This window comes from Coprinopsis cinerea (assembly GCF_000182895.1).
Source record: "Coprinopsis cinerea okayama7#130 chromosome 2 map unlocalized cont3.2, whole genome shotgun sequence".
NCBI classification, from domain to species: Eukaryota; Fungi; Basidiomycota; class Agaricomycetes; order Agaricales; family Psathyrellaceae; genus Coprinopsis; species Coprinopsis cinerea.
This window is the reverse complement of record NW_003307543.1, coordinates 3,134,444-3,148,053: the sequence shown is the minus strand read 5'-3', so window position 1 is coordinate 3,148,053 and position 13,610 is coordinate 3,134,444. Positions and strand designations below refer to the sequence as shown.

Sequence of the window (13,610 nt, the reverse complement as noted above, 5' to 3'; positions counted from 1 at the left end):
ATGTTCTAGTCAAAAGAGTTATTACTCACTGGGCGCGCGTGCGTATTCTGTTACAAAGCGATATGCGGGGTATACGAAGCCGTACAAAAACGATATGCAATCAAACCATGTCCAAACCAAGAGCCATCGTAGTCTCGGTTTTCCCAGACTCTCCCGATTGAGCGACTACTTCCTAATCAGTAGTCCTCATCGTGAGAGTCTGGGATCCTTGCCCTAAGAAAAGCGACCACACCTGCTTCGGTGGCTATTCGCGAGCCTTGGGCTTTCGATAACGGTTATGTAATGGGTTGGCGCGAGTATCTTATCTATCCACCGACACATTTGTCCTTTCTTCCTGTACCTACACGTCGAATTTTCCAATCCAACGATGTCTGATTACTTCCCGACCTCCTACCATGTCAGATTACACTTCTCAGACGACTTTTCCGAGCCCGACGCCCTCAGCTCCAGCCCTGGAGTCAGCCGGCCATCAACACCTACTCAAGACGATAATCTCGCCAGTGAAATGGATATGATAGAGTTCCAGGACCTTCCGGAACTCCCTGAAGACTTGGGAGATGATTTCGAGTATATTCCGCCACACGAAGTTCACAAGCGACAGTCGCCACTTAGCACGACACAGAAAGTAAAGCTCATCTGTTCTTACATCTCGCAAATACCACGGTTTTCGCTCGGCACCTTCCTTCGTGAACTTTTCGCATCCACAGACCCTTCTGTAACTGCCTATAGCCATCGCTTTCTCTCTGGTTTGGGACACATACCAGTAATGGAGCTCATGGTGAAGGGTTGTAATCCGGAACGTGAATCCAAAGTCCGTGACTCCCTGAAGCAAGCCCGTCAAGCCTCGAGGGCCTGGATTATCCAGAGCGCCGCTGAAATCTGTGCTAAAGAAGCTAGCCACCTCACAGATAACGCCTTTCACGGCCCTTTTCAAGAAGAGGCTAGGTTTCTGCGCGTTTCAGCTCATGACATCGGGATTCAACATCCAAAAGGCTTCAGCCTCTCAAGGCTCCTGGAGATTTACAGACGGACATTGCCGCACCTGCAAACAATCCTTGAGGCGATAATTTCAAAGGAGACGAAGATTATGAAGCCTGGTACCCGTGACCCCGACCATGTAAGCCAATTTCAGCTATCAATCTCATTCAGAATTTTAAATTGAATTTGCATAATGTAGGGACGAACTCTCCTGACATCCATGCTTCTAAACCTCAGAAGCAGGCGCACCAACTATCATGCCGCGATGAATTCTCTTATTTTATGGGATAATCGTGTTCCTAAACGGTTGACAAGTGCCCTGAATAAACTGGGAATTACCACTTCATACGCTTTCCAATGTCGCGCGATTCTGTCTCTCAGTAAAGCAGCAGTACGCGAAGTCCGAAGAGTCGCAAATGACCCGTCGAAAATCACTGTTCTCCCCTATGACAACTTCAATTGGGTTCAGAACTCACCAGAATCGACTACCCTTCATCATTCCGTGCAACACGACCAGGTTTCTGCGCTACTTATTGTTGTTCCGACGGAAGGCACCGAATTGGAGGGAAAGTCTGCGCATGACATTCTCAACCTCAAAGATTTCGAGGCTACGAAACGCATGCGACATGAACTCCCAGCTCATAAGTCACTTTCGGACATACTGCCGTCCCTTGACGATCATCACACTTTTCGCCAGAACGCTATCATCCATGTTGCCCGCATATTGACTGAAGAGATTCCCTCCTACAATTACCTCCAATCCGCACTTCCCCGCCTAAGTGACCCCAAGGCAATCCCGACGAGAAAAACAGAGGAATACTACCTGCCTACATTCGATCAGGAGCAAGGATCGACTCGAGGCAATATGGTGGTACTCGAACATTACTTTCAAAATGTTCTTCAAGTCCCTGTCCAGAAATTCGAAAATTACATGCAGCTTCTCCTCGGCGATCGTCTTACCACTGCTCGGGACCGTGCAGCTCAAGATCAGCGCCAACCAGATACTTCCCCGCACAAATTCGACCATCTTTCCTCATTTGCTATGCTCAGCGGCCTTATGCATTTCGTCATGAACTTCATGCAAGCAGTTGGAGGTACCTTCTGGGGAAATCCAGACCCCTCTGATCCTCTAAGTCTTGTTAATTTACGAGACCACATCAACCGACAAACGATCAACCTCCGAAAGCTCGATTACTACGGGTGGATTCGATTCCTTGACGCCATACTACGTGCCCTTATACATCACGCATCGGACGTGCTCAAGGATTCAGGGCCATGCACGGACATCCAATCTGTGGATGATCTTATTCATCACGCAACAGAGATTGTGGATAACTTTGCTGTTCAGAGCATCAGTCGCCTCGAAGCCACCAAGGTTAAGGTTCTCCCAGGAAATACCACAACATCCAATGCTATCATATTATTCCACCACCTCCTCCTACTTCACGAAATGCAAAGTGCAATCAAGCTTGGCCACCCGGGGCGGATCACACGGATGCTCAAGTTCTGGTGTCCGATTTTCTATGCTGCTGGAAGCTTCAACTACGCCAATGAAACAATGGAATTACTGCACAACCTCATACATGACTGGCCTAAAGACTTTGCAACACTGGCTACACATGGAATGCTCGTAAATCCAAGGGGAAGGGATGGTGACTGGAAACCAACAGATATCTCCAACGAACATTACAACGACCATATCAAAGAGCGTGCACATGGCCCCAACTCCAGCCCCGAGCTCCTTGAAAAAGTAACTCCAGCAATGGGACATATCATGGAACTCACGATCGGACTCTTCGAGGAACTTGGGGTTGAGCAACAGAATCAAAAACATAGCCACGTCTCGCAGTCAAATGATATACGGTTGCTCCGGGAATACCTCGAGTCTCGACATGTATTCAAGTGGGATCGGGATACACCATCGACGGGGAACTTTATCAACTTGTTTACCGAGGGCCAGAAACGCTTATCAGGGCCTACTGGCGGGCATGCGAAGCACTTGGCTCGCCACACGCTCCGACATCGTTCCCGACACTCAATAGTAGAAGAGAGCTGCACGCAGCCGGACATCTACCAAGAGTTAGAGATTGCCAAAGATGCTACTATTACCCCAGCGTCCACCCACCTCAGAAGTACAGTGCTAGAATATCAACTGGATATACAAGACATAGTTACAGTAGGAGAGGAGTATAACGAAGGAGAGGATGTATAATATTAATGTATAGTAATAGAGATAAACTGGGCGATTAGGGCGTATTAAATGAGAGAACTTGTTCGCCAGGATAGAGCTGATGCATGCGAAATTGATTTCTAGTCGGTTTTGAAGGAGCAGCTTGAATTGACGGTGAAATGATGCGAGGATGGGCGGGTGTTGGTTCGACTTGCGTGTCAACTGTGTCAACCCAGCGAATCTGCGCGTACCGCGGTTCCTGCAGGTTTGGGGATGGTTGAGGACCTTGAGGTTGCTCTAACGCTGGCGTAGATGCGTGGGCAGTGACGGCGAGTTCTCCGTACATGTTGCGCCGGATGTTCTCGATTTCCAGAAGCAACCTGGGCGCAATTTCTTCGAAATGCGGGATCTGCGTTCGCTGATAGATGTCGTCGAGAGTGGTGATGTTGTGGATCGATTTTACTAGCGATTGAAGGTCCCTGTCATCGATCAGATCGTCTGGACCATACGAGAACCACTGCTCCTTCCAACTCTCCTCCCAATGCCTAAACCTCCACTCCTTCAAACGGGCCAATGTCGCTGCAATTTGCGCAGCTGTAGGGGCGGCGAGTGCTGCCGATGCCGATGCCATAGCCCTCGACGTCCCTGGATCGACAGAGATCCACGTATACGAGCGGACAAGGGCAATCAGCTCCGGTTTGCAGTTGGAGCAGCGCGTGCCACAACGTAAATCTGGGTTATGGCGAGGGTCTTCGAGGAGATAGAGAACAATTTGCTCGTAACAGGTGGTTGGTGGTGAACGAACGAGTTGAAGGAGTCCCGGGTCCTCGTACCCAGGAGAAGCAACTGTCAGCTGGCCATCAGCCATCGACTTCTCGACAAGGAGAACTCCGATGGCATAGGTGCCAGTGCTTCTTGCGCCTCGGCCACGCCGTTGTTCCCAACCCACGAGTGTCAAGCCGCGACATCCATACTGGATGACAAGAGTGACATGCGCAACATCGACACCAGGTCCTATCTTCTCGGTTCCCAACCAAATGCGTGTTTGTCCATCGCGGAAACGTCTCGTGCTCGCTTCTTGATGGTGTCGAGAAAGCCCTGCGTGAATGAGGTCTACCCAATGTATGGGCAGGCCCTGCTCTCGTAGTTTACCGCGAAACCACCAGAACATCGCTGTCAGGCGATCAATGTCGTCGGTGTAGATGATGCAGGAGGGAATGGTGGCGGGGTGTCGAGGGTCAATAGACCAAGTGAAGAGGAACTCGAGGTCTTTGAAAGTCGACATGTCGTACTCCATGTTCTTGATGATTACCGAGAGTTCGGGTCTGAAATTTCCGAGATTGATGAGGCGATAGTTGGGCTTGAGGCCAGACAATGCTGTAAGGGAATTGCGGTAAATGGTAGGGAGGGTTGCAGAGATTGCAACCATGGGTACGTCCGCCAGCCCAGCGATGCGCCTTAGCCAGCGCAGATTGCTATACGCGGTCCTGTACGACTGGCTCTCGTGGGGAAACATGGGCTTCGTCGATATATATTGCAGATAGCTGGGCCTTGAACGATTCGGAATGGAGAACGCGTCCCATGGAAGGACTTTCAAGCATCTCCGCGCAGATGTACACTATCTGCATGCCACCCCCCTTTGCCAGAGATTCGAGTCGTTCCGGACCTTTATTTTTCGAGTTAATGAACGTTGTGGTGATTTGAGACCCTCCATATCTAAGGGAGTAATTTAGATGCAAGTTGTAGAGAGAAAAGTCCAATACACTCACCGACGCAGTTCACCTTGGTGCCCCAGGCTCGTATACGGGACTATGACCAAAGATATACCGACTTTCTGCGCTAGCAGAGGTAGCACCCACACCAGAGACTTCCCTGAGCCCGTCGGAGCGATGAGACAAACGTCGGTACGCCGTTGAATAACAAGATTTGCGACGTCGAGCTGAAAGGGCCGAAGGGTCTGCCCCGGTGATATCAAGCCGGCGGTCTGGGCTGCCTCGTTCCATTGCGTCGTGCTCCAAGGATCCAGAGGTAGCAGACGATGCTGCACCTCAAAAGGGAACGCTCTAGACGTTCTTTGACCGCGTTTAAGCAGGAACTTCGCTGGAGAGGGGGTTGGGGGCTGAACCAGGTAACCGTTCTGGTAGCGAGGTCGATTTTTCTTTTCGGAAAGCGGTGGTCGATGAACCGAGGTATTTGACGCGTCCGAAGGGGTTCTGGAACAACTATCTGCGGGTGTAGAGGGTGTAAATGGGATGGGGAAGGCCACTGCGCTCCCAGGAGTTCGCATTCGAGATTTCGGTGTGGGGGTAACATTTTCCTTATGGGCATACCAATCATTGGGAAGTTTTCGCTTTTTCGAGGTACGTGGTGGTGCAGGAGTAGTGACAGTCATATTAAGTGGTGATGATTAAGACATTGCAGGTCGTATGGATAGTAGAAAGAACGAGAGGAAGGAGACGATGGTCGCGGTAATGATAAAAGCGTGTTACATAACCGTTATCGAAAGCCCAAGGCTCGCGAATAGCCACCGAAGCAGGTGTGGTCGCTTTTCTTAGGGCAAGGATCCCAGACTCTCACGATGAGGACTACTGATTAGGAAGTAGTCGCTCAATCGGGAGAGTCTGGGAAAACCGAGACTAGAGCCATCGAAAAATAAACGTTCTACTTCATCCGGTTTCCAAACCCAAGCCCATCCGACCCACCGGCCACCTTGGCATTCTCTGTATTACTCCCCTTCGCCGCAAACCCGCCAGGTCGATTGAGAGAATTCAAATAGCTGCTGAAACCCGTTCCAAGCGCAGAGTTCCAAATGGGAGATCCAGAACCAAGACCAAGACTCGGGATGCCAGAGTGTGCAGGGAGACTACCGACGCTGTTGGTTCCAGAAACCGTAATGTTGGTCGTGGTGGAAGGTAAGGGCCGGCCTATCGGACTGATACCAGGGGTCGGGGTCATCTGAGGCGCTAGACTAGGGGTACATGGCCCTCCAATCGCGCTCGCATTACTACTTGTGGACAGAGGCGAACTCGATTTGGATCCAGGGGCAAGATTCGCAGTCGGGAGTAAACGGTTGTTGTACGTTGATGAACCACCAGAAGAGTGAATCGAATGGGAAAGCCCGAGCCCGCCGCTCGCGAGGTCTGCGCCTGCCATGTTGCATCCAGTGAAATCGTTGTGATTGTTGCTCGTCATCGGAGGTGTTCCGGATGTACTCCCGGGCGAGGCTAGGTTGAAACCAGAAGTAGACGTAGTTGAGAAAGACGAGCCCGCCTTGCCCTTCGTAACGATAAACGGATTGAATTGAGGGCTCGACAAGAACTTGGACTTAGGAAGCGATCCAGGAGTCGTAGAAGCCATCAGGTTGGGTGATTCCGAAGGTGTCTTCGAGGACGAAGAAGCGGCGACCGCAGCTGCAGCTGCAGCAGTCGACTGAAGCAGCCTCGTGGATAATTCGGATACGACCTGGTACACCTCTTGGCTGAAGCCAACACACTGTAGACCGACACAAGCAAGTTTGAGAGCACCAGCTGCATACAGTTGCCCAGTTTCGTAGTTCGTCTGAGGAGTCGTGTTCTTCCGTGCTGCTAGAGTTTCCTTGATAATCGCCGTCTTCGTCTGAAGATTGGGGTAAGGAGGGGGAAGGTATAGAGAATTGGGATTGCTACCTCGCTTGTGAGGAACTCCCATTCCGCAGTCGACACAATATCCATAACAAATGCGCGGTAGATACCGGCGTAGTACCAGGTCCCTTCGTTATTATAGAAGCACTCTGGGAGAAAACATTAGTCGGCATAAAATGGAAAAAAATGGACCTGCCTACCCGTGGGCTTTGCCATGCGTCCGATGGGGTCCACAGCATTCCAGCGATGGGCCGTGACCGTTCGAGGATTGGTGTTACACTTGAACATGGGGACGTACATGAACCCATGTTCTTCACGCTCAGGACACCACGCTGCGGTCGCGCTTTGGAGGGTACGGTAGCCTCCGAGTCTGTGTTTCCATGAGTGCTCCGAAGTGAGGGGGAAAGGAAGCACACTAACGCGTGTCTCAGGGACTGTGTACCCGGAAATCAGTGGAGGTTCTACTAGTTCGGGCGCGGAAGGAAACTTACGGCTGGTGCTCCATTCAAGAATTCGTGCAATGTCACCTGAGGCGGCAGCAAGATTGGGGCTAGAGTCATGTCCGGCGCTGTGTCGGGAAGAGGAATGGCGGCGAGCAGTTCGTTTCGCATTCGAATGACCTCTGGTATATCTTCTACCTGCAGCGGTCTCTCCTCCTACCAAGGGTCAAAACGTATCTATCTGCATCAAGGTAGCCCTACCTTTCGTGAAGCTGCTAGAACAGCATGGAGAGCATCTTCCAAAACCGCAGCATTGGATGCATCTCGATGGTCGTCCGTCTGGACACCGCAGGACACCTGCGCTATCAGTCAGTATGAAGACGAAGGCCGATGAAGAGGAAACTCGCCTTAACGATATTCTCCTCATAGTTCGGCGGCGGGTCGCAGAGAGTCTTCCCCTCACAAGCATCATACTCTCTCAGATACCTGTTGATTTCCCTGAGGTCCTTGATCGTCGCCTCAAGCGAGGCAATGTGCGCGGTGGTATCCAAGACCGCCGTCGACCCGCCAGTGTCATATGCTGGCCCACTGCCCCCAAGAGACAGCCTTTCGAGGCCACTGGCGACGCGCTCTTCCTGCAGTCGCTCGATGAGTTCAGAATATCGCCTAACGAGACTATACGCGTCCGAAAGCCGCTCTACCGCGGCGTCGCGTGCTCTGAGGACCTCTACAACGCGCATACGCTCAACTTGGATCTCCAGAGCCATCTCGACGACCCTGAATGGTCCCGCCTAATGTGGATTGACCAGTCAGTACCCGTAGCGGTCGCCACACCCAACTTGGGAACGAACTCACTGTCGGGGACAATGTCTCCAAATTTCTCAGCCGTCCAATGAGTTGGTCTACAGTCGGACCCTCTACGTTGTCCCCTTCGGGATTGTTAGCGGTTTTGAGACCCAGTTCCCTGGTGAACGGGGTCGACATAGTCGTCGTAAATGGCCTGGACGACTGGACGGTGGTGGCTGGAAGACAAGGAGATTCGGGACTCGACCAGGATCACGCCGTCCGCCGATCAGGGAATTGAAGCGGAGCTTGAATAGGCTTATCTCGAGACTCGTCAAACCCAAAGTCAACCAAAGTACTACTTCGCGAAATTGCCGGAGTCCGTGCACTTCAGATTCCGGGGGAAAGTGAAGGGCTTCGGAGGCCGTTCATGATTCTGAACTCGCGACCTTCGCACCCTCGCCCCGGAAAATCCCCTATGCCAAAAGTAGTATGCTCTTGTTCTCATGGATCGACACTTTTGATGTCCGGTCCCTGTTCTCTGTCATCCTTTCCTCGAACTCAGGGGATCTGAATCTCCAAGGGGATCTCCGTGACAATCGAAAGCTTCCCCTCGACTATCGGGACCGAAGTCGCTGTTCACGCGTTGACACCTTCCTCCCACCATACTCGTCCAACTTAGGTGCTCGATTGCTCTCTGGCACGCTTCAAGCTCAGCCACGTAGGTCTCTCTTTTGTCCTAGGGGAAGGGAGGGAGGGGTGGTTCCAATGGAGAGCGATCTAAGTTTACTACTCTCTCGGCTTCAACAAGTCTCGGTGAGTCTCCCAATTGTTCTACTTCGTCCTTGTTCCTAACTTGAGCTCCACACCCAGTACGTGCACAGTGAGCACATTGTCTTCCTTCATAGGTCGTCGGAATATCCTCTTTAACCCCATATTGCCATCCTCCTCCCTGTCGCAATCAATCCTAATCAACCTCAGTCGCGGTACTCGTCTTCAATATCTGCGACTATGTACAAACATTCGACTTGGAGGTGTGCATTATTCGCTCCAAATCCGTCACAGCGTCCCAACATCTTACAGGTCGACCACATGTGGAGCGGGAAATGGAACGGGATAAAATTCGTTTACTTTATGGGCCGGTATCTGGGTCTCATTGACTACCCCTTGACTATGATTCGTAAGCCTCTCTGACTGAAATAACGATCCCGCCGATTCTCTGACTCTGCCCTTCACGACAGACAACCATGTCCTTGGGTTGAGCCCATCTGTAAGCCTGGAAACCAAACGGCGTCGCTCTGAAAATACTCAGCTCACATACTTCCCCAGACATGCAATGTGTTGCTTCATATTATATCGTGTAGGTGCTTACCCCTTTGAAGAGGCTAAGATGACTCCTAAAACATTTTTTGCAAGGCTCGGCCCTGATAGGGACCGCATTCGCAGAAAGTAAGGCCTCTATGAAATGTCGGGGCACGCCATTTGACCTAAACGAACTGGCTTAGTCCTCATGTATCTTCGCGTCTATGTTCTCTCAGTGTGTAACCCCCGCGTTGCACTGTTTTTAATCATTCAATACTCGGTGAGTGCATACGCGACGCTGCCTGTATTCGAACAGCAGTCTTGCTTGAACCCTCGTTCATCTAGATCACATCCCTATCTACATTCACCGTGACCATTCTGGCCCTCAGAGATATGACATGTACGCTCTCGGCGCTTCGCACGTTGCATCTCCCCGGATCTTATCTAATACCTTACTTCTTTGCAGACGGGCCATCGCCTATTCCTGAGATCCTAGGCTGCTATATCGAAGGAGCGAGTAGAGTATATCCTACTGTGATGTACTCACTTGTCCTCTTGGAGCAGTTCTGTGAGTAACGCGAGAGTACGAGCCCTTTGTTCCCGATGCTAACTTGTATCCAATTAAGCTGTGACTATACTGAGCCTTTACTTTGGCTTGTCGAACTTTCGAAGGAGTCACAGTCCGTTGATCTCGATATTCTATAGAGATGGAACACTGGACTTTATGATAATAACTGGTGAGTAATGTCCTCGAGGTTGTATGTTGATAATTCGACGCGCGCCACTGCAGCTGTAACGACCTTAAATGTCATGACTGTTGCCTTCGCACCAGTGAGTTCATACAGTTCAGGGATCCCTCATCGCCTGTTTACTCAACCTCATGTCGCAGAAAGACTACCATCTCATGTTCCTTCTGTAAGTGACCCCTGCCTCTCCGTACTCGAAGCGTCTAGAGTAACATGCGTTCCCCTACTTTGTCATCCAAAGCGTCCAACGCTGTGTCCACTCCACACTCGCAACGCGCACAATCCTCCATCTACGCGAAATGGCTGCCCGAGATCTCGAGCTCAGAACACTTCTGCAACGCCTCGACGAAGGTTATTTGGACTCGTCCATGGACTTTTCAGCAGGCTGCGGGCCCTTCAGGACAAACCGAAGACGTACGCTGGACGACGGTCCCTGGCGATTCACCCGCCAACAACACGAATTCATTGCTGAGGGGCCCAGTGTTTGGAGTGTCACCAGTAGAGTGCCACTCAACCTTGATGAAAGGTACCATACTAGACGGACTGCGGCAGCCGTGCCGGGGAGGTTGGAGCCAGCGGTTGAAAGTACTGAGCTAGTCTTCCTTGGTGGGAGTAGTACTGTGAAATGATCATGAAAATGCCTCCTCGATTACCTGGGTTCTCTTGGTCCGCACCAGTCCAAGGCGCCATTGCCCCTACAGGTGGCTCTGTATCGCTCCTCGTCCAGCTGGATGTCATACAGAGCAGCGAAGCTCACAGTCACTGCTGTGAACGAACGCGGCCGTCCTTAGGGGCTATATTGTTATTTCTACGCGATGCTTGTGTTGCCAGACGTGAGTCCCGCCCAACGCATTCGACCGGAATTGACCCACATTGATACACGGTAGTAACCGCTCTTCTATTCTCGTGGACTTGCAATTGCAACGGGCCAGCACGCCGTTGGCAACAGGTCAGTTACCAACTTTTTAATTTAGGCGCCCGTGGCCGGTCTTGGCACGGGAATTCGAAGCGGCCCACGTGATCGCGTCAGCCGCTGCTCAGAGTCAACGATTCCGAATCTCTCGTCTGCAAAGCAATGGAACTGTCGCTGCTCGGCAGTATCCCAATGAAAGAAATCCAAAAGGATGGGCAATATAGAGGGTTGATTACCGATTTCTCTATTTTCTAAACGACGTCCCTCCTCGACGGTGGTAGCCAAATTCCAGTTGCTTGAGCAACAGACAAGGTGTTCCTCAGTGTCAGGTTACAGTGGTAGCCGCCTGTTCTGACCAACGCGCGTTTGCGAAAAGACCGCCGCACGCTGAGCCCATCTCCCACGAGGTCCTTTTGAGGAGATTTCACAGCCTCCCAATCTACTTATGGTTCGACTTTCCAAGAATTGGAGCCGGAAACGGATCCAAATCTGTGCGTATCCATCCGCCAGTCCGCGAAATGACACCATTTACAAGGAAGTAGCCAATCAAAAATATATGCTGAAAAGTCGGCATCTCGGCTTCAAGTTGGGCGTATCATCTCGTACGAGGAAAATCTCTATCGAATGGTGTAGAAAAGGCAGGAAGGAGTTGGATAACTGTATAGTTCCATCCTGCAGCCATTCCGAACCTCCCTACTATGTCTGCGAACACTATTGCTCTCAAAGACGGCCGCGTCCAGAACCGTGTTGAGAACTACACCAAGTTCTGGAAGAAGGATCTCAAGACTGAAGGACAGTCGGACAACGACGCCCGCCTGGACAAGTACACCGACGTCGTTAACGGTCTGTCCTTTCCCCCACTCGTATCGCTCATCGCTTGATTTAACCACCGAAAACCCAGGCTACTACGATGGTGCGACGCAGCTCTACGAGTACGGCTGGTCCCAGTCGTTCCACTTCTCCCGGTTCTACAAAGGCGAAGCCTTCGCCGCGTCTCTTGCCCGACACGAACACTACCTCGCAGCCCAGATGAAGCTCCGACCTGGTATGCGCGTCCTCGACGTGGGTTGTGGAATTGGCGGCCCTGCGAGGGAGATCGCCCAATTCTCCGACGTCGAGATCGTGGGTCTTAACAATAACGAGTTCCAAGTCCAGCGTGCTAGAAGGTATACCAAGCAAGCTGGTCTAGAGGGGAATGTTACCTTTGTCACTGGGGACTTTATGAAGCTTGTGGAGCAGTTTGGAGCGGATTCCTTCGATGCTGGTGCGTGTTCCCGTTTATCGACCTAGCCCTGCCTGCTTTTAGCTGACCTTCGATCTGATGATCAGTGTACGCCATCGAGGCGACCGTTCACGCGCCTAGCTGGGAAGGTGTCTACGGAGAAATATTCAAAGTTTTGAAGCCTGGCGGTGTCGTACGTCGTTTTCCATCCGCCACCCCTCATCCCCATCCGCTGACACCCTTTCTCGCAGTTCGGCGTCTACGAATGGTGTATGACCGACGAGTGGGACCCATCTATCCCCTCGCACAAAGAGCTCGCCCACCGCATCGAGCTAGGCAACGGTATCCCCGAAATGCGGCCTCTCCGGCAAGCACGACGTGCCCTTCAAGACGTTGGATTCAAGATCGAACACGAGGAAGATCTCGCAGCTCGACCCGACCCCGTTCCCTGGTACTATCCCCTCGAAGGTGACTTCTCCAAAGCGCAGACTGCCTGGGACTATTTGACGGTTTGGAGGACTAGTTGGAGCGGACAACTGGTGACGCACAATGTGCTGAGGGCCATGGAGTGGATCGGTCTCGTGCCGAAGGGGACGCATGATGTGGGCGAGTCGCTGAGGCTTGCTGCAGCCGCTTTGGTGGAGGCGGGACAGGCTAAGGTACGTTGTCTTTTCTCATATGTGCTTGGGTCCTCGCATGATGCTTACTACGACTTGCACAGTTATTTACTCCAATGTATCTGGTTGTCAGTCGCAAGCCAAGGAACTGAACGCCATGGGATTCGAGGACGTCTATTGATCCGGTAGTTTGTGCTGTGTGCTGTCCAGGACCCCATCCTCCATCCATGTGTGTAGAGCCGTGGTAGTGCTGAACTATGCTCTGTATTTCACTTCTAACAGCCGCAGGTGACGTCGTTGTGACGCGCCACATAGCCGACAGATCCGCATGTAAGCACTGTTAAGCGCCCATAGCCCTGGGGTTGTTCTCCCCCGCCCTTCGCCTTGAGGGATCTGCGCCTGTCGTCCCGTCTTTTAGATACCCACGGGCCACTGAGAATATGAGCCGCCTCTGGACGTTTCGACCCAAATCAAAGTCACAGAGCGCCACTTTATCACCCGCTGATGACAGCCACCCATGATCCAGGAGAGCAAGTGGGCATCACGGTGGAAGTGCCCCCTTTATACCCACGGTCTAGAAGACAGGGAAGGCCTGGATACCTTACCCGTCTAACCTTGCCTTGCCTTAACACCCAGGCTGTCAATTCTGAATTCAAACCCTCTCGATTCTCAAAGACACCCTGCAGCCTGTATCCCTTCCAAGCTAGACGACTTCCGCATTTTCTCGCGCACGTCTCCGAGTCGCTCTATGCGAGACCCGTGCTTCTGACGACTAAAATTGATGGAGCGTGACATCGAGCTCCTGGTCTCGAGGCTTCG

The 13,610-nt window shown here is 51.8% G+C and overlaps 5 protein-coding genes across 5 annotated transcripts; 3 read left to right on the top strand and 2 right to left on the bottom strand.

The window, feature by feature from the left end:
- Positions 1–367: 367 nt before the first annotated feature.
- CC1G_06154 (hypothetical protein) lies at positions 368–3,190 on the top strand (the record flags this gene model as incomplete). The annotated part of the gene is made up of 2 exons (XM_001839912.1): positions 368–1,117; positions 1,178–3,190. 2 exons carry the CDS (start codon positions 368–370, stop codon positions 3,188–3,190), a joined length of 2,763 nt encoding a protein of 920 aa, XP_001839964.1.
- A 34-nt stretch (positions 3,191–3,224) lies between these two features.
- On the bottom strand, positions 3,225–4,577 carry CC1G_06153 (hypothetical protein; the record flags this gene model as incomplete). The annotated part of the gene is made up of 1 exon (XM_001839911.1): positions 3,225–4,577. One exon carries the CDS (start codon positions 4,575–4,577, stop codon positions 3,225–3,227), a length of 1,353 nt encoding a protein of 450 aa, XP_001839963.1.
- Positions 4,578–5,524: 947 nt separating this feature from the next.
- Positions 5,525–8,192, bottom strand: CC1G_06151 (hypothetical protein; the record flags this gene model as incomplete). Its single annotated transcript, XM_002911930.1, has 6 exons — positions 5,525–6,763; positions 6,814–6,917; positions 6,969–7,202; positions 7,260–7,318; positions 7,695–7,999; positions 8,064–8,192. The coding sequence occupies 6 exons, from the start codon at positions 8,190–8,192 to the stop codon at positions 5,810–5,812; spliced, it is 1,785 nt and encodes a 594-aa protein (XP_002911976.1). The 3' UTR covers positions 5,525–5,809.
- An 810-nt stretch (positions 8,193–9,002) lies between these two features.
- On the top strand, positions 9,003–10,668 carry CC1G_06150 (hypothetical protein; the record flags this gene model as incomplete). Its single annotated transcript, XM_001839908.2, has 11 exons — positions 9,003–9,171; positions 9,233–9,261; positions 9,321–9,351; positions 9,408–9,440; positions 9,497–9,573; positions 9,639–9,693; positions 9,760–9,861; positions 9,920–10,030; positions 10,084–10,124; positions 10,183–10,208; positions 10,281–10,668. The coding sequence occupies 11 exons, from the start codon at positions 9,003–9,005 to the stop codon at positions 10,666–10,668; spliced, it is 1,062 nt and encodes a 353-aa protein (XP_001839960.2).
- Positions 10,669–11,588: 920 nt separating this feature from the next.
- On the top strand, positions 11,589–13,168 carry CC1G_06149 (sterol 24-C-methyltransferase). The gene is made up of 5 exons (XM_001839907.2): positions 11,589–11,795; positions 11,854–12,216; positions 12,282–12,367; positions 12,426–12,833; positions 12,925–13,168. Exons 1-5 carry the CDS (start codon positions 11,651–11,653, stop codon positions 12,970–12,972), a joined length of 1,050 nt encoding a protein of 349 aa, XP_001839959.1. The 5' UTR covers positions 11,589–11,650; the 3' UTR covers positions 12,973–13,168.
- Positions 13,169–13,610: the final 442 nt, after the last annotated feature.

Coding starts and splice junctions, on each gene's coding strand:
- CC1G_06149 (XM_001839907.2), top strand. CDS start 11,651: ATGTCTGCGAACACTATTGCTCTCAAAGACGGCCGCGTCCAGAACCGT. Junction 12,217..12,281: donor AGCGGATTCCTTCGATGCTG/GTGCGTGTTCCC, acceptor TCTGATGATCAG/TGTACGCCATCGAGGCGACC. Junction 12,834..12,924: donor TGGAGGCGGGACAGGCTAAG/GTACGTTGTCTT, acceptor TCTGGTTGTCAG/TCGCAAGCCAAGGAACTGAA.